At 44.8% G+C, this 18,431-nt stretch overlaps 2 protein-coding genes across 5 annotated transcripts in view; one reads left to right on the top strand and one right to left on the bottom strand.

The window, feature by feature from the left end:
* LOC137595116 (low-density lipoprotein receptor-related protein 1-like) overlaps nt 1-11,412 on the top strand; it is a 74,956-nt gene extending 63,544 nt beyond the window's left edge. The window contains exons 58-89 of one of the 3 annotated variants that reach the window (XM_068314966.1): nt 57-176; nt 339-526; nt 661-866; nt 957-1,145; nt 1,237-1,385; nt 1,478-1,571; nt 1,655-1,771; nt 1,882-2,001; nt 2,413-2,535; nt 2,821-2,946; nt 3,035-3,151; nt 3,711-3,817; nt 3,910-4,042; nt 4,137-4,259; nt 4,358-4,480; nt 4,617-4,754; nt 4,852-4,989; nt 5,106-5,225; nt 5,317-5,582; nt 5,668-5,849; nt 5,939-6,045; nt 6,136-6,255; nt 6,406-6,582; nt 6,690-6,830; nt 6,933-7,106; nt 7,226-7,387; nt 7,484-7,667; nt 7,768-7,875; nt 8,073-8,146; nt 8,252-8,345; nt 9,431-9,575; nt 9,672-11,412. In XM_068314966.1, the coding sequence (XP_068171067.1) occupies nt 57-176; nt 339-526; nt 661-866; nt 957-1,145; nt 1,237-1,385; nt 1,478-1,571; nt 1,655-1,771; nt 1,882-2,001; nt 2,413-2,535; nt 2,821-2,946; nt 3,035-3,151; nt 3,711-3,817; nt 3,910-4,042; nt 4,137-4,259; nt 4,358-4,480; nt 4,617-4,754; nt 4,852-4,989; nt 5,106-5,225; nt 5,317-5,582; nt 5,668-5,849; nt 5,939-6,045; nt 6,136-6,255; nt 6,406-6,582; nt 6,690-6,830; nt 6,933-7,106; nt 7,226-7,387; nt 7,484-7,667; nt 7,768-7,875; nt 8,073-8,146; nt 8,252-8,345; nt 9,431-9,575; nt 9,672-9,812 (4,506 nt within the window). In that variant the 3' untranslated portion in view covers nt 9,813-11,412. Of the gene's footprint in view, nt 1-56; nt 177-338; nt 527-660; nt 867-956; nt 1,146-1,236; nt 1,386-1,477; nt 1,572-1,654; nt 1,772-1,881; nt 2,002-2,412; nt 2,536-2,820; nt 2,947-3,034; nt 3,152-3,710; nt 3,818-3,909; nt 4,043-4,136; nt 4,260-4,357; nt 4,481-4,613; nt 4,755-4,849; nt 4,990-5,105; nt 5,226-5,316; nt 5,583-5,667; nt 5,850-5,938; nt 6,046-6,135; nt 6,256-6,405; nt 6,583-6,689; nt 6,831-6,932; nt 7,107-7,225; nt 7,388-7,483; nt 7,668-7,767; nt 7,876-8,072; nt 8,147-8,251; nt 8,346-9,430; nt 9,576-9,671 lie in introns of those variants that run through there. The other 2 variants (XM_068314964.1, XR_011035386.1) reach the window with 2 other exon arrangements.
* Nucleotides 11,413-11,473: 61 nt separating this feature from the next.
* LOC137595117 (E3 ubiquitin-protein ligase DTX3L-like) lies at nt 11,474-14,769 on the bottom strand. 2 transcript variants are annotated; one of them, XM_068314967.1, is made up of 5 exons: nt 14,731-14,769; nt 14,567-14,599; nt 12,503-13,690; nt 12,171-12,388; nt 11,474-12,086 (listed from the first exon to the last, which is right to left on the bottom strand). In XM_068314967.1, the coding sequence occupies exons 2-5, from the start codon at nt 14,570-14,572 to the stop codon at nt 12,017-12,019; spliced, it is 1,482 nt and encodes a 493-aa protein (XP_068171068.1). In that variant the 5' UTR covers nt 14,573-14,599; nt 14,731-14,769; the 3' UTR covers nt 11,474-12,016. The 2 variants fall into 2 exon arrangements, with proteins under 2 accessions (XP_068171068.1, XP_068171069.1); XM_068314968.1 differs by lacking the exon at nt 14,731-14,769 and adding an exon at nt 14,674-14,711.
* Between the last annotated feature and the right edge of the window lie 3,662 nt (nt 14,770-18,431).

Below are 18,431 nucleotides of genomic sequence, written 5' to 3' on the forward strand. Positions count from 1 at the left end.
ATCCTACAAGGGTTTATCTTCGGCTCAGGCTAATGGAACTCCTGCTGCTTTGACAGGGACTGAACAATGCCGTGGCTCTCGATTTCGACTACCGCCAGCAGATGATTTATTGGACAGATGTGACCACCCACGGCAGCATGATAAGAAGGATGTATATCAACGGCAGTGACGTTCAGGTCAGTCCGGCTCTACGCGGATAATTAAACCTAAATTTAGCCTGGCGCTTCAAAGGATCTATCAGGATACTTGTGCTAGAAGCAAAATCCCTGGAAAGATGATTAATTTCTTTATCGTAGCTCAAAGATTTTGGAATTACAAAGTGCTTGCTCATGTATTAGGTCCTTCATCGCACGTCGCTCAATAATCCGGACGGACTGGCGGTGGACTGGGTAGGAGGGAACCTGTACTGGTGCGATAAGGGACGGGACACCATCGAGGTGTCAAAGCTGAATGGAGCTTACCGGACGATTCTGGTCAACAGCGGCTTGCGGGAGCCGCGGGCCGTCGCCGTGGACGTACGCTACGGGTGAGAATGACACTGCAGAACCGGGTCAATGGATTCACAGATGACAGTTAGTGGTAGTGATTTAGTTCAATTTAACAGAAGACACACAGAATCCAGTGGACGTCATAATTCATAAGACACACATCCCCCGACAGGTACTTGTACTGGTCGGACTGGGGGGACACCCCACACATTGGGAGGATTGGGATGGACGGGAACAATAGGAGTGTCATAGTGGAGGATAAGATCACCTGGCCCAACGGCCTGACGCTGGACTTCGTCAACGACCGGATCTACTGGGCCGACGCTCGTGAGGACTACATCGCCTTTGCCAGTCTGGACGGAACCAGCAGACACACAAGTAACAAACACATGAACTACATGATGTGTGCACTTTTCCAGTTGTGTTACTAATATATTTGACTTTGAGCCCTTGCCCTCCCTCCCGTAGTTCTGGTTCAGGATATCCCCCACATCTTTGCCATGACTCTGTTTGAAGAGTTCATCTACTGGACTGACTGGGAGACCAAGTCAATCAACAGAGCTCATAAAACGCTGGGAGTGAACAAGACGGTGCTGATCAGCACCTTACACAGACCGATGGACGTCCACATTTACCACCCCTACCGCCAGCCTGAAGGTGAAACTGAGTTCACTCACGGGCACTTTGAAATCATCAGTCTGCTCACCATCTTCATAACTGTACTTGTGTGGTTTTCCCTGACCTTCAGTGGCTGATCACCCCTGTCAGATCAACAATGGAGGCTGCAGTAACCTGTGTCTGCTCTCACCTGGAGGGGGCTACAAGTGTGCCTGCCCCACTAACTTTTATCTAGCAGCCGATGGAAAACAATGCTTATCCAACTGCACTGCAAGTCAGGTTAGCACACATGAGGCTGTAGTTTTAGAGGTTTACCACCTAACATGTCAAATCCAAAAGAAACTAATGGACTTTTGCCACTGATATTTCAGTTTGTCTGCAAAAACGACAAGTGCATTCCATTTTGGTGGAAGTGTGACACAGAGGACGACTGTGGGGACCGATCCGATGAGCCCGCGGACTGTGGTGAGTGACATGAGGGGTTATGATGACTTGTCATCGCAGATGGAATCTGTTTGTTCATTCTGTGCCGGATTATGTCGCTGTAGCTGAGTTCAAATGCAGACCGGGTCAGTTCCAGTGTGGGACGGGGATCTGCACCAACCCAGCCTACATCTGTGATGGAGACAATGACTGCCAGGACAACTCTGATGAGGCCAACTGCGGTACACACACACACACCTGGATATATACACTCCCCTTGAATCGTTTTCTCACCTATACTTTAAATAACCTTTATCCTCCGTTGCCTAATTTTTTTATTTTTTCCCCCCAGATATTCATGTGTGTCTGCCGAGTCAATTTAAATGCACCCACCCAAGTCGCTGCATCCCAGGAATCTTTCGTTGCAACGGACAGGATAACTGTGGCGAGGGAGAGGATGAGAAAGACTGCCGTGAGTTTTTTATTTAGGCCATCTTTTACTAATGGACAGAAATGTCTATAACTGTAAGGGATGAACCCTACTGTTTGATGTAAACCCCCTCACTCCGCACACACACCTCCACATTCTGTAACTTGCCATCGAAGGAGACGGGACATGGATCGCTCTTTCTTTTTGACCTTTACTTTGGATGTTACAAACGATGTTGTGCAAAGGGATTGCTTTGACCTTTGATGAACACATTCACACTCCACTGAGAAATGACTTGAACTGTTCATTTGAGGTCAGTCTTCAAATGCAAAGCTACAAGAATCACAAACCTCCAACCTGTAACCTCTTGGAGCTGCTGAGAGAAATTTACCATAATCTAATCCTTTTGATTTGTGACTCTTGTAATCTGGTATTTATCTGTTTCCCATGTAGCCGAAGTTACATGTGCACCCAACCAGTTCCAGTGCGCCATCACCAAGCGCTGCATCCCACGGGTGTGGGTGTGTGACAGAGACAACGACTGTGTGGACGGATCTGATGAGCCAGCCAACTGCAGTAAGGCGGCGCTCAAACGCCACTGAACGTTTGTGTGGAATGGAGGCTAGCGTGTGCTAGAAATACAAAGTTGCATCAGGGTTTCAAAAAGCAATTTACAGCATCAACACAACTGAAAATGAAAGCGTTGATGATCCATTGATGCATTAATATTATCCAGCTGTTGATGATTCATTTGTTGAAGTTAATGTTGCTATCAGTTAGTTGTTTTCAGGTTCGGAAACAGGGATTAATCCCATACCTAGTATAGATGAGGTCCAATCCATTCTATCCTCCTCACTGCAGCTCAGATGACTTGCGGTGTGGATGAATTCCGCTGCAAGGATTCCGGACGGTGCATCCCGGCACGCTGGAAGTGTGACGGAGAGGACGACTGTGGGGATGGTTCGGATGAACCCAAAGAGGAATGCGGTATGGACGGTGCAGTAGATAGGGAAAGAAAGGAAAGCCTCTGGGTGACGTGGTCGTGTTTGTGCTGATTGTGTCTGCTGCTGCTCAGATGAGAGGACTTGTGAACCGTACCAGTTCCGCTGTAAGAACAACCGCTGCGTTCCCGGACGCTGGCAATGCGACTACGACAACGACTGCGGGGACAATTCTGATGAAGACAAGTGTGGTACGCTCCCACCGCTTTCTCAGTCTCTCCTTCCAGTGTGTGTGTGTGTGTTTGTCTGTTATTCTTAATCGACTACACTCATGGATGAGAATTTGATTTCCCTCTGTGTTGATTGGTTCTATGTCCATCTGCACATCTCATGTCATCTCGTGTCTATTTTGCATTTCACACTGGCCTGTTGATGTGAGCCAGAGGTAGGTGTTTTCATAGTTTCAGTACAGCCATCCACAGCCTCAGCTGCCCAGTTATCTGTGCCTTTTTGTGATTTTTTCCCTTTCTTTTCAAACCCAATGGCTCCTCCAACTCCTCTAGCTCCTCTGCTACATTCACTGAAGAATGTTGTAACCTCCTCGTCTTTGTTCCTAATGAGTCAGTGCCGTGATAGTTTCTTTTCTTTTCTAAAGTGTGTGGCTCTTGACAACACCCTGTTCTTTTCGCAATCAGTCCCTTTCCCACCTTTCTCTTCTCTTCCCTTACATAACCATGTTCTTGCTCCTCGCCTCTCCTTTATACTTCATTTTTCCATCTCTTTCTCCTCAACCGGTGTGTCTCTCCTCAGTGCCTCGGCAGTGTTCAGAGAGCGAGTTTTCCTGCACAAATGGCCGTTGTATTGCTGGGCGCTGGAAGTGTGACGGGGACCACGATTGTGCTGATGGCTCCGATGAGGTGTGGCTCATTTTATGCCTTTATTAACATTTTATATTTTATATTTGGCGTGCCGTGGGTGCTAACAAAGAGAGTTATCAACTCTGTTTCAGGATGGCTGTGATGTGAAGTGCGATAGCGATCAGTTTCAGTGCAAGAATTTGCATTGCATCCCCATTCGCTGGCGCTGTGATGCTGACGCCGATTGTATAGACGGCAGCGATGAGGAGAGTTGTGACACTGGTGGTGAGAAACACGCACACGGTCAAATATGTCATGGATGGAAAACATGGATGCATTTAAGGCTGCTGTCACATTTATTCCTCACCTCGCATTTCAGTGAGTACAAACTGCCCCCTGGATGAGTTCCAGTGCAACAACACTCTTTGTAAACCTCTGGGATGGAAGTGTGATGGCGAGGACGACTGTGGTGACAACTCTGATGAGAATCAAGAAGAGTGTGGTGAGAATCTTTTCATTTCACACGTGGATCGTGTTCCTGAACACCAGTTTCTTAAGCATGTTTTTCTTCCTCAATGTTTCTTACCTTTTGTCCTTCAGTTAAATTCCAGTGTCCCCCCACGAGGCAGTTCCGCTGCCTTAACGATCGTGTGTGTCTGCCGTTATCAAAACGCTGTGATGGCGTGAACAACTGTGGGGACGACAGCGATGAACTCAACTGCCGTGAGTGTTTTTCAGTGCTTTCTGTGGTCACATCGACAATTGTAAAAAGCCTTTCATTGAAATTTCAATGTGATGTATTTGAATCATGCATAAAGGTTATAATCAGGGTCACTGATGTCTTGTCCACCTCTAGAAGTAATGCCATCCACTCCGGTGTGTCAGAAGGATGAGTTTCAATGCTCCAACGGCCGCTGCATCAGCTCGGTCCTGCGCTGCAACTACTTCAACGACTGCGAGGATCACGGCTCGGATGAAATCAACTGCAACAAAAAAGGTGATTTTTGTCAAGGCTCAGTTCTTTTCTTGACAGCTTCTGTTCTGCAGAGTTATCAGAGCGAATGCATGCTCATTTCTCATTTCTGTGCCCGCAGACACGGTCCTGAACGATTGCCACAGCAACAGGACAGCCTGTGGAGATGGAGACGAAGCTCATTGTGTGCTGATTGGCACTGACTCTTTCTGCTCCTGCAAACCTGGCTTCCAGTCCAAAGGCCATAACAGATGTGAAGGTGAGGTTTTCCTCTGCTACAGTTTGGATATTTATGTTGTCCCTAAAATGTGTGTCTTGAATACGTAAAACTAGTCTTGCGTGAAGTTCATCGTATCACTCTGGTGTTTGTCACAGATAAGAACGAGTGTAATCAGTTTGGAACGTGTTCCCACATCTGTAACAACACAAAGGGCTCCCACAAATGCAGCTGCCACAAGTACTTCACCAGAATCAACGAGACGTGCAAGGCCGATGGTGAGTACTTCTACCACGAATGGTTCTCTGCTTCCCAGGTTGATTTTTTGTACGTCTCTGCTCTGCTATGATAACCTTTTTTCTTTCCCAGCACCCAGACAAGTCCTCTACATCGCCGATGACAATGAGATCCGCAGCTTGGACCCATCCATACCAAACTGGCGCTACGAGCAGATCTTCCAGGGCGATGCTAACGTGCGCATCGATGCCATGGACCTTCACGTCAAAACCAATCGCATTTACTGGACAAACTGGCACACCGGGCGAATTTCTTCCTATGAGCTGCCTTCTTCCTCTTTCTCCCCTAATAACAACCGTAACCGACGGCAGACTAGCTCGAGGATTACAAGCGTGGAGGTAAGTGCGGTTGAAGAACGACTTTTGATGAGCGTGCGTCTCATTTTAGTGGGTGTCAGTGTTGTTTTCCTCTCTGTGTGTTTAGATCCCTGATCTGAAGATGCCCCGTGGCATCGCTGTGGACTGGGTGGCAGGAAACTTGTACTGGACCGACTCTGGAAGGGATGTCATCGAGGTCGCGCAGCTAAGCGGAGGACGCCACCGCAAAACTCTCATCTCCGGCATGATCGATGAGCCCTACGCCATCGTGGTCGACCCTCAGAGAGGGTGAGCAGATCCTCTTGGAAACAAAAAGAATGCAAATGTAGATTTAACTGTGATCGAGCAACAATGAAGTTTTCCCTTTCCACCATTAGGAAAATGTACTGGGCGGACTGGGGAAACCACCCTAAGATCGAAACAGCAGCAATGGACGGAACCATGAGAGAGACGCTGGTGGAGGAAAACATCCAGTGGCCAACCGGTAAAACAAATACAGACGATTGCTTTTCAGTCATCCGCTCGACGTGGACGCGTCTTTAATCTGTCCTGTCTTGTTTGTCTCTTTGTAAAGGTCTGGCGGTGGATTACTTCAACGAGCGTCTCTACTGGGCTGATGCTAAACTCTCAGTGATCTGCAGCGTCAGACTCAACGGCAGCGATGCAGTCGTGGCAGTCAGCAGCATTAAGAACAGTTGAGTGACATCTGCTCACGCAGCCTGTGTTATAATCTGCATTAGTAAAGTAATCAAACTTAATGGGTCAGAGCTCAGCAGGGATTTGACGGAAAAAGGTATCGAATACTAATAATAAAGCTTCTATAACACGTCTTGTTTCTTTGCAGAGCTCCGTAAACCCTTCAGCATCGACGTCTTTGAGGACTACATCTACGGCGTCACCTACATCAACAACTATGTGTTCCGAGTCAATAAGTTTGGTAGAGGCCCCGTTGAGAATTTGACAACCGGAATGAACCACGCCACAGATATAGCTTTGTACCACCGCTACAAGCAGCCTGAGAGTGAGTAGAAGACAGACTCTCACTAAAACAAACGTAATGAAGAAGAGAGAACTGAAACAGGTGGTCACATTTGGAAATTTTATTCGTTTCCTGTCTGTTTCTGTCAGTGACCAACCCCTGTGACAGGAAGAAATGTGAATGGCTGTGTCTGCTGAGTCCCAGTGGGCCGGTCTGCACATGTCCCAATGGACGCAGGCTGGACAACGGTACATGTGTGGAGGTCCCTACTCCCACGTTGTCTCCTGTTTGTGAGTACGCAAGCACACACACACACACAAACACACACGCACACACTGTCGACCTCAGCTGAATCCTTCTGCGTGACTGAAACAAAACGCCATCCTCTCCAGCTCCTCCCAGTGGCCCCTGCTTGGTTCAGTGTATGAACGGAGGCAGCTGTTTCCTGAACGCTCACAAGCAGCCCAAGTGTCGCTGCCAGCCGAATTATGGAGGAGATCGCTGTGAGATCGACCAGTGCAGGGACTACTGCAGGAACGGAGGCACATGCACGCCTTCTCCTACAGGTGAGATGTGGACAACATGACTTCTTTTCCTACTTGTATCTCGTGGCTGTGAGTATTTGATGATGGTCACTGTGAGTTTTTTTTACTATTTATCCTCACATGTGTTGATCTTTCTACAGGTTCTCCCACCTGTCGATGCCTGACAGGTTTCACAGGGCCGAACTGTAATCTGCACACTTGTAAAGATTATTGCAAAAATGGCGGCAACTGTTCCGTCAGCATCGGCAACCAGCCGACCTGCAGCTGCCCCCCAGGATTTCTGGGGGACCAGTGCCACTACAGTGAGTGTTGTACCCACCATGAACTCAGATATGTACTGTAATCGGATTACCTGGTCTGGTTGATAAGCGGTGCACTCTTTGTGAATCTGTGAGCAGGAAGCTGTGAAGGCCACTGCCTCAATCAAGGCGCGTGTCTGCAGAGGGAAGACGGCTCCAAACTGTGCCGCTGTCTGCCTCAGTACACCGGCAGCATGTGTGAGATCGACAAGTGTCACTACTGTCGTGACGGCGAGTGTATCTCCAGCAACAGTTTCACCTCTACAGGGGACTTCACCTGCCGGTAGGAGCCCTACCACGCACACATTTCCTCCACACAATGAAACACAAACATGAAAAGTTGTCTTTTTCACCACGACTCACACTTCTTATATGTTGTATAGCTGCACGAATGGAAGAGTCCAGCCCAGCTGTTACACATGTGACACAAATGAGTACTGTGCAAACGGCCAGTGTTCGATAAATCACATCTCCAGACTTCCAGAGTGCAGGTGAGGAGCTTTGTGTTGGTTCATGATTGCTGATGTGTGAATGTCTGTATTTTATCCCGGCATGCATACATAAAGCTTCTATTTGCTGCGTGTGTGTGTGTGTGTGTGTGTGTGTGTGTGTGTGTGTGTGTGTGTGTGTGTGTGTGTGTGTGTGTGTGTGTGTGTGTGTGTGTGCGTGTGTGCGTGTGCACCTGCAGATGTTCTCCTGGGTGGACTGGACATCGCTGTGAATCTGTGACCACCATTGAAGGCAACTCAAGCTCAAGTGGACGTAAGTCAACTTTGTTACTGTGAAGCTAAAAATGAAATTCTCTGAATGTGATTTGGCTGAAAATTCACTGTGTGTGTGTGTGTGTGTGTGTGTGTGTGTGTCCAGGCACAGCCTCTATAGTGGTACCTGTGCTGCTGTTGTTGCTGCTGGTTCTGCTGGCCGCAGGAGCTTTGTTCTGGTACAGGAAACGGATGAGAGGGTGAGCAACAAGAGACGGCTTAGATTTGTCCTCCGTATTCACTCTTTTCCTCCATCTTTCTCTACCTTTGCTTTCCTCCATCTGCACTCTTTTTCTCCTTTCTTTAATGGCATTTCTTCTGCTCCTCAGGTCTAGTCGACCCAGCAAAACAAACTCCAGACAATTGCGGTAACGGTGGCCAGGATTACTCTTTGCTTCCATTCCTTCATTCAATTCTGCATTCTGATGCTCCCCCTCTCTGTCTCTCTGTTTCTCTGCCTATGTTCTCTCCCTATCCATACGTCTTCATTGCTGTCCAGTGTTTGGTCCTGTGGTGAATGTTAAATCATTGTGTCGGATGTCCGCAGGAGCTGCTGCTCATCCTGCTCCTGCAGAGTTTCTCCTACCTGGCAGATCTATTTAATAGATCTGTCTATGCACTGGGCACTAGTGCTCTACAGCCATCATATTGTGCTATATTGTATTTGCAACCCTGTGCTGTGATTTGTATTGTGTTAGTGTGACAACATTCTCCCAAGCTCAGATTCGAAAATCCCATACAGAGGATCTATGGTGGTGTTATTGTGGATCTTCAGTAATTTCTTCATTTGATGGTCCAGTGTGTGTGTTTTAAGGGGCTCTATTGGCAGTTGTTTTTTAAAATGAGCCATCAGTGAGGGGGTGGGTAACCTACCCTGTTTCTGCTGTGGCTCATAAAGAAATGAGGTAAAAGAGGGTCTTTCACAATTTTTAGAGGTTGCCGTTGGTTCCTTGCCCGCTAACAAAGAGCCGGCGAGGAGAGGGTTGCTCAGTTGGTAGCATTCTGCAACTACACCACTAGATGTCGCTCAATCATACACACTGCTCCTTTAAAGGTCCTATTTCCAGGTCCATTGTGTCTCAATCTGTGATAGTGTACTGGAATGCTGGGTTGTGTCGGTGTCTGTGCTGTGGCTTATTCCCCCCCAGCCTGGATGGTGGTGCAAGTCTTGTAATGCCTCTTCCCTCCCTGCGTAAAGTGGCTGTGTCCCTGCTTATACTGTTAAGTTCTTTATACAATAGATTGAGACACAAATGTATGACTGTACCCTTGATATTTTATGCAGGGCGAAGGGCTTCCAGCACCAAAGGATGACTAATGGGGCCATGAATGTGGAGATTGGGAACCCCGCCTACAAGATATACGAGGGCGAACCTGACGACGATGCTGGGGAGCTGCTTGATGCAGATTTCACGCTGGATCCAGACAAGGTAAAGTAAAATATCAGAAATGTCTTTATAGAGATCCACTTTTTTTTCGAATATACCTGTAAAAATAGCTTAATGCATGATTTTTACCCTTTTCAGCCCACCAACTTCACAAACCCAGTATACGCCACTCTGTACATGGGAGCTCACAACAGTCGCAACTCCCTGGCGAGCACAGACGAGAAGAAGGAGCTGCTATCACGTGGAGATGAGGAGCCCCTGGTGGACCCCCTGGCATAAACTGTCTGTTGGCCTGGATCACGTTATTCCCAACGCATCCTTTTTCTTGCCTTTTAAAATACAAACTAAACAAAAAAATATCAAAAAGTTTTTTAAAAAAATTATTAAAAAGTGTGAACACTGTATAAAATGTACAAAAATGAAGGACTACTTTTGTATGTGATTGCAGTATTATATTTTGTTCCTTTGAGATTCCTCTGGTCAAAAGTTAGTAACATTTTCTATGAGAGATTTTTAATTTACACCTTTTCCTTTTACCCCTTACCCAAATAGCCACTACCTCTGTGCAAAATGAAATGGAAACAAGAAAATCATTGGAGCAATTTGAATTTTTTTTTATTTTTGTATGAATTGTATAGATAAGGAAAAAAAAAACATTGTTCCATTTCACGAGTGCCAACTATCTGTTGTTTGTGTTTGACTTTGAGCGGGAAAAGCAAAAACAAAAGTTTACTAAATCGGTACATATGTTGTCTTGCTGGGTTTCTCGAAAGATTGTGTGATACAGATTTGTGATAGCACCGTTTGTGTGTAGCACATGTAAAGATGGCAACTACAGTATTTCCTTTTTTTTTTTTCAGAGAACATTGAAATGATTGTGTTGTCTTCCTTGCACAGAATTCATATTTTACGGTATTATCTATACTGTAGGTTATATACAGTAAGATGTAACAGGTATGTTTGTTTTAATCACGCTGTTTGACAGTTCGAACTCCTACATTGCTGATTTGAGAGGATGTGAGCTGTTTCATTGTGTTATGTTGGAGTTGGAGGGTGAGGAAGTTGGTCATAGGTTTAACATTCCAGGCAGAACGATGGGTGGACATCACAGGTGTAAATAGTTTGTGAGGACAATACCTTCATGGGTGGGCAGTTGGCTCGTGAAGGGAGGGATGTGTGACATGTAAGACTCTGTGTCATGTCTGTGTCACACAGATGTCTGTTACAAGGATCTTCCCCAGAAGGAAGGAAAGTCTGCAATAATGGTAAAATGTCAGGAAAAAAATGTTGAAGGATCCTTTGTCTGTAGTTTTTTTTTTCTTCTCCAGTCCATTATTTTTGTGGAAGTAGATTCAGTTTTGGAATGAATTAAGTACATTATGTTCATCTGGTCCTCAGAGTTCTTCTGGAGCTCTTTCTTATCTCTCTCCTCTGTGCTCTGCTGCTGCTAATGCTACCATTCTGGTTGCTCTGACACGTACTTATGCTCAGCCCCTTGTTCCAAAATGCTGCTTCTGTCAGAAATGTGTCAGCCATATCTTAATGCATGTGAACAGTAACTCCAATCTTTAATGTAACTACAATAAGTTTTTACTTTGCTTATCTGTCAGTGTTACTTTACGCTGTTGTGTATGTTTTGTCTTTGAGAGAGAAGTACAATCATTTTATCTAAAGAACAATTTTGCAAAATCATACATGCATTTTCAGAACCGTTGATTTGATTAGTCCTTTTTTTTATGAAAAAAGACACATAGCTTTTATAGTACACAATGCATGGAGGCTCAGACTTTCTTCTGGAAAGAGAATAATGTGTAATTTTTGCTGGAGTACTTTACAAATTAAATAACAGATATTGTTATAAATAAAATTTTAAAAATTGTACAGAAAACAAGCCGTTGTTCTTTGAGTCCTGTTCAATCCTGAGTTGATAAAATGAAGAATACCGTCAGTGTGAGTTGGTTTAATCATTTATTGTACAAACGACATAATTCAGGTCACATGAACATGGAGTTAAATTTCAAAGAGAGACTTTTTTGTCTTCTGAGAAACTGACAACAAACCCAGACGACATCCTCTGTCAAAAGTGTTTCTCCGTGGCCCTTCTTCATACAACAACTTCATTTTTGTTCTTTCCATTGCTGTCAATTTTTTATTCTAATGAATGCTGATTGGTTAGATAATGATTTAGGACTGACAGGAAATCAGTCCTGTTTTATAGTATTAGAAATTCAGTTTTAACAAGGGAACCCTAGATTTTGGCAGTGAACATTATAACAGAAAATCTACCAACAATTGTTGTTATAAAGTGATTAGCTGTGCAGGATGTCACAATAATAGAAGTCATCTTTCCATCATATGAAAAAAAAAACCCAATGGAAAGATTATTTAATTCTGAACCAACATACAGTAATAAGAGAAACAACTTACAGTATGTGATTTCTTCTTTTAAACAATCAACTAGTCTAAAAAGAATTCATAACTCTTCATTTGATGCCTTTAGCCTTCAGCTCCTCTCTGACCCTACTCAGGTATCCAGGGTCAGGATACCCATATCTGGGGAAAGAAAATATGTGCAAGGGTCAGTTCATATAGACTTGGCATCAGAAGTCTTCATTCAAAATAATAGATCTGTCTTACTTCTCTGGTCCTCCTTTCCTTAAGGTCTTGTGATGAATGTCGTTCCAGGTCACCTGGTTTTCCATCCCCGTTGTTCTGGATGTTCCAATAGTAAAAATCAGCTTTTGTTGAAATGCTCTCCTCAAGAGACCATGCACTTCTCTGCCGTTCTTATTGTCTGGAAGATACGCTTCTCTGTAAATACCATGATAGGGCTTTCCAGGATTTGGATGCTTCCTCTGCCAAAGGAGAAGTAAATAACAAAAAACAAACAAACAAACAAACAGAAAATCATGTGAAAAATGGACTTTCTGATACATTGTGTCTCCAAATGTTTAAATGAAGACATTTACCGTCTGTTTTCCATCTGGAATATCATAGATGATGACTATGGTGCCGCAGTCTGAGAATCCAGGGAGAGGAGAGGGCTCTACGGTGTATGACATTTGTCCATCTGGCTGGTCTCCCTCGATCACACCAAAGACCTCTCTGCATACCGGACAGATGTGTCCCAAGTTTCTCAATGACTGTGCCAGACACTCCTCACAGAACTCATGTTTACACTGCAGCTGCTTCTTATTGCTGATTTTATCCTGGCAGATAGGACAGTTATCATCGCCATTGACTCCAGCTGGTGCTCCCTTTCCCGTGGGTGTGTCAGTATCTGCTGTGCTGTATTCTGATTGGCTGTTGGACACTCTGGCAGCACCATCTGACTTGGTGTTCATCGGTGGTCCTCTGGACCCAGTGGTACATCGGTGTTTGATTATGTTCATGGGTGACAAGACAACCTTCTGGCACAGCTGAAGAAGAGCTCTGACAGCATGACTCTCCATTGAACTACGACCTTCAGATCTTTGGTAATGAGCTCTGACTGTGACTTTTCCTTCAGTGATGTCAGATTCATGAAAACTCACACCAAACTTCTCTTTGATTTTATCAATATGCTCAATGTCAGAAGTGGAAATCAGTCTCCAGTGACTCTCCTCCATGGTTAGTCCTCCGTCCACCAGAGGGTCTCTGATACTCGCTCTGATCTGCAGTGATGTCCGTGTCGATGCTTCGGAATTATTAGAAGTATTCAAATTTTGCTGTGTTGGATTTGAGTGATGACATTTGTTGAGGACAGTTTGACTTCGTCTTGGCCCACATATAATCAATTCTTCAGAGGACAGGGCGAGCAGAAGCTTGCTCTCAGGTGTCTGGACGATTCTGAGCGTGACCTTCAACTTCTCTGGATCGAGGCATCTGACAGGAATAACTGAGTTAACAGATTCACTGATGCTCTTCTGGACGAGGTCAATAAACTCAGAGCGAGCCTTTGATGAGTCTGCATTTTTTCGGTCTTCTTCAATTCTCACATTCACTTGCGCCTTGATTTGAACTCCATTCTCTCTCTCGATGCGTTCTATGGCTTCTTTGTAGATGTGACTCACATACCAGAAGTCACTGACTGGGACAAAAATAGGTCTGTCCTCTTCTGCTGGTGAAGCTGCTGATGAACTGCTACCACTTCTTTCTTCCACTGCCTGCATCTCCTTCTGAATAACATAAACAGCAATAATTTAGTAATTTTTTTCTTCAGTTCCATTTTTACCGACTGATTTGTGACGTTTTAGTTTTATCTAGCTTAACAGTTATGGAGAATGGTCATGGTAAAGTAAAATACTCATCAGGTGATTATAACAGGTCTACTGATAACCATGTGTATGACACTGACAGGAAACAAACCCAGAACCTTCCTGCCGTGAGGCCCACTTTAGATAAATCACAATTATCTTCCTCTGTTTCAATGGGATTGTAATAGCGTTAAATTACAAAGGAGTGAAGATTAAAAAAAAAATTTTTGGAGGCTGTCACAACTGAAGACGGCTGATGAATGCTGAGCAGATGGCATCAGTCAGCAAACTGAATGGGTTGTCTCAAAAGAACTTGTAAATATGTGGAAAATATGTGAATGCATTTATAAGCAGAGGGTAAAGATGAGCTGCAGGAGACGGTGTTGGAAAATTACCATAGAAAAACATTTTTCCTTCAAGTTATGGCTATAGATTTCAATAATTCACTTTGCACATGTCGATCATATATTTCACAAAAAACCCCCCAAAAAAACAAGAACCAAGGCAGTCAGAGACTGCAACATCCCATGACTTACCCTGACCTACTGTAAAAAAAACCTTCAATGATAGAATGATTAAATTTTATGAAGGTTCATTGTCTATAACTGTATATTGAGTTGGAAAATAACTGCTGAAAATCATTTTTGCTTGAAATGCGTTCCTTGATTTGAAACATTCTTTTACTGGAATCCTATTCATGAGAGCAAGTTTTCCAATTGCTACATAAATGGAAGATTGGACATTTAAATAAATAGACGCTGGAGTCAAATGAGTACTGAAGGTACAATTTCTACTCACATCCATGAGGTCGTCCGTGTGTCAGCGTTCCTCCTTCAAACATAAGAACAGCAGTGTCAACCTACACCTGGAGCAGCGACGACGTGTAGTTTGAAATGTCTCCTTACTTTTGAACGTAGTAAAGACGTGAATTACCGGTAGTAGCTTTTATACATTTGACTCACCGTATCCTGTTTTTTTCAGCGCCGCTTCTTCCCGTGAAGAGAAAGTGAAAGTACCGGGGGTCGTGACGTCACCACGCAGGGACATGTTGCCTTTACGGTCGTTGTTTTACTTTTATCATCTAATGTAGCCGCAAGAGGACACAAGCCAGTGTCTTATTGTGCCGGTCCCAAGCCCGGATAAATACAGAGGGTTGCGTCAGGAAGGGCATCCGGCGTAAAACTTTTGCCAAATCAAAGATGCGAATCAAACCTATGACTTCCATACCGGATCGGTCGAGGCCCGGGTTAACAACGACCGCCATCGGCGCTGTTGACCTACAGGGCGCCGGTGGAAATTGGATTACTGTTGGTCGAAGAAGGAGAGGAGGAAAGTGCGTTCGCTCGAAGAAAGAGAAGAGGAACACCAAGAGTATAGGACTGAGAGTAGGGACGTTGAATGTTGGAACTATGACAGGAAAAGGTAGAGAGTTGGTTGACATGATGCAGAGGAGGAAGGTAGACATACTGTGTGTACAGGAGACCAGGTGGAAAGGTAGCAAGGCTAGAAGTTTAGGAGCAGGGTTCAAGTTGTTCTATCATGGTATAGATGGGAAGAGAAATGGAGTAGGAGTTATCTTGAAGGAGGAGTTTGTTAGGAATGTCCTGGAGGTAAAAAGAGTGTCGGATAGAGTGATGAGTCTGAAGCTAGAAATAGAAGGTGTGATGTTCAATGTTGTTAGCGGGTATGCTCCACAGGTAGGATGTGAGCTGGAGGAGAAGGAGAAATTCTGGTCGGACTTTGATGAAGTGATGCAGAGCTTGCCTAGAAGTGAGAGAGTTGTCATTGGAGCAGACTTCAATGGACATGTTGGTGCAGGAAACAGAGGGGATGAGGATGTGATGGGCAGGTTTGGTATCCAGGAGAGGAACGCAGAAGGACAGATGGTAGTTGACTTTGCAAAAAGGATGGAAATGGCTGTAGTGAATACTTTCTTCCAGAAGAGGCAGGAACATAGAGTGACCTATAAGAGTGGCGGTAGGAGCACACAGGTAGACTACATCTTGTGTAGACGGTGTAACCTGAAGGAGATCAGTGACTGTAAAGTAGTGGTAGGTGAGAGTGTAGCCAAACAGCATAGGATGGTGGTGTGTAGGATGACTCTGGTGGTGAGGAAGATCAAGAGGGCAAAGGCAGAGCAGAAGACGAAATGGTGGAAGCTGAAAAAGGAAGAGTGTTGCATGACTTTTAGGAGGGAGTTAAGACAGGCTCTGGGTGGTCAGGAGGTGCTTCCAGATGACTGGACAACTACAGCTAATGTGATCAGGGAGACAGGTAGGAGAGTACTTGGTGTGTCATCTGGAAGGAAAGTAGATAAAGAGACTTGGTGGTGGAATGAAGAGGTACAGGAGTGCATACAGAGAAAGAGGTTAGCTAAGAAGAAGTGGGACACTGAGAGGACCGAGGAGAGTAGACAGGAGTACAGGGAGATGCAGCGTAAGGTGAAGGTAGAGGTAGCAAAGGCCAAACAAGAAGCTTATGATGACTTGTATGCTAGGTTGGACAGTAAGGAGGGAGAGACTGATCTATACCGGTTGGCAAGACAGAGAGACAGAGATGGGAAGGACGTGCAGCAGGTTAGGGTGATTAAGGATAGGGATGGAAGTCTATTGACAGGTGCCAGTAGTGTGATGGGAAGATGGAAAGAGTACTTTGAAGAGTTGATGAACGTGGAAAATGAGAGAGAACAAAGACTAGAAGAGGTGACTTTTGTGGACCAGGATGTAGCAAAGATTAGTCAGGATGAAGTGAGGAGGGCATTGAAGAGGATGAAGAGTGGAAAGGCAGTTGGTCCTGATGATATACCTGTAGAGGTATGGAAGTGTCTAGGAGAGGTTGCAGTAGAGTTTCTGACTGGGTTGTTCAACAGGATCTTAGATAGTGAGAAGATGCCTGAGGAATGGAGGAGTAGTGTGCTGGTGCCCATTTTTAAGAACAAGGGAGATGTGCAGAGTTGTGGCAACTACAGAGGAATAAAACTGATGAGCCATACAATGAAGTTATGGGAGAGAGTAGTGGAAGCTAGACTAAGGGCAGAAGTGAGCATTTGTGAGCAGCAGTATGGTTTCATGCCAAAAAAGAGTACCACAGATGCAGTATTTGCTCTGAGGATGTTGATAGAGAAGTACAGAGAAGGCCAGAGGGAGCTGCATTGTGTTTTTGTAGATCTAGAGAAAGCTTATGACAGGGTGCCCAGAGAGGAACTGTGGTATTGTATGAGGAAGTCTGGAGTGGCAGAGAAGTATGTTAGAGCAGTGCAGGACATGTATGAGGACTGTAGGACAGTGGTGAGGTGTGCTGTAGGTGTGACAGAGGAGTTCAAGGTGGAGGTGGGACTGCATCAGGGATCAGCTCTGAGCCCCTTCTTGTTCGCTATGGTGATGGACAGGCTGACAGACGAGGTTAGACGGGAATCTCCATGGACTATGATGTTTGCAGATGACATTGTGATCTGCGGTGAGAGCAGGGAACAGGTGGAGGAGAAGCTAGAGAGGTGGAGGTTTGTCCTGGAAAGGAGAGGAATGAAGGTTAGCCGCAGTAAGACAGAGTACATGTGTGTGAATGAGAGGGACCCAAGTGGAAGAGTGAGGCTACAGGGAGAAGAGATCAAGAAGGTGGAGGATTTTAAGTACTTAGGGTCAACAGTCCAGAGCAATGGAGAGTGTGGAAAAGAGGTGAAGAAGCGTGTACAGGCAGGATGGTACGGGTGGAGGAAAGTGTCAGGTGTGATGTGTGATAGAAGAGTTTCAGCTAAAATGAAAGGAAAGGTGTACAAAACTGTGGTGAGACCAGCGATGTTGTTTGGTCTAGAGACAGTGTCACTGAAGAAAAGACAGGAGAAAGAGCTGGAGGTAGCAGAGATGAAGATGCTGAGGTTCTCTCTGGGAGTGACCAGGAAGGATAGGATCAGGAATGAGTACATCAGAGGGACAGCACATGTTAGAGGTTTTGGAGATAAAGTCAGAGAGGCCAGACTGAGATGGTTCGGACATGTCCAGAGGAGAGATAGTGAATATATTGGTAGAAGGATGCTGAGTTTTGAACCGCCAGGCAGGAGACCTAGAGGAAGACCAAAGAGGAGGTTTATGGATGTAATGAGGGAAGACATGAAGGTAGTTGGTGTGAGTGAAGAGGATTCAAAGGACAGGGCTAGATGGAGGAAATTGATTCGCTGTGGCGACCCCTGAAGGGAAAAGCCGAAAGGAAAAGAAGAAGTTTTACTTTTATCATCTGGACAAACGCCACATTTTTGGTAACTTTCCTAAATAAAGTGATACTATTTATTAACTCTTAGATAAAAACTTCAAACTACTAGTTTTTATTTAAATTAACGTCTTCTCGATATTTTTTGCAACAGGCTCATTTTTAATATCGCATTTTACAATGTTTAAAAAAAAAGAACAAAACGCAAAAAGATCTTAAATTATGGTGCGTTTACGGTGTACTGGGAAACTGGAATTTCCGACCGCTATTTTACATTTGAACGCCTCCATAGTCGGACTTCTGAATGGGAAAATCGGATTAGCCCCACCACCACCAACCTGGAGATTCAAGGTGGCTCCACCAATATATCTTTATATTAAATTATCAAAATAATTCACAGCGTAATAACTGGCTTTTGACCATGTATAAGTAAATGATCAATATAATGAAAGAAAAGACA

Source organism: Antennarius striatus, chromosome 5 (genome assembly GCF_040054535.1).
Source record: "Antennarius striatus isolate MH-2024 chromosome 5, ASM4005453v1, whole genome shotgun sequence".
Classification (NCBI taxonomy): Eukaryota; Metazoa; Chordata; class Actinopteri; order Lophiiformes; family Antennariidae; genus Antennarius; species Antennarius striatus.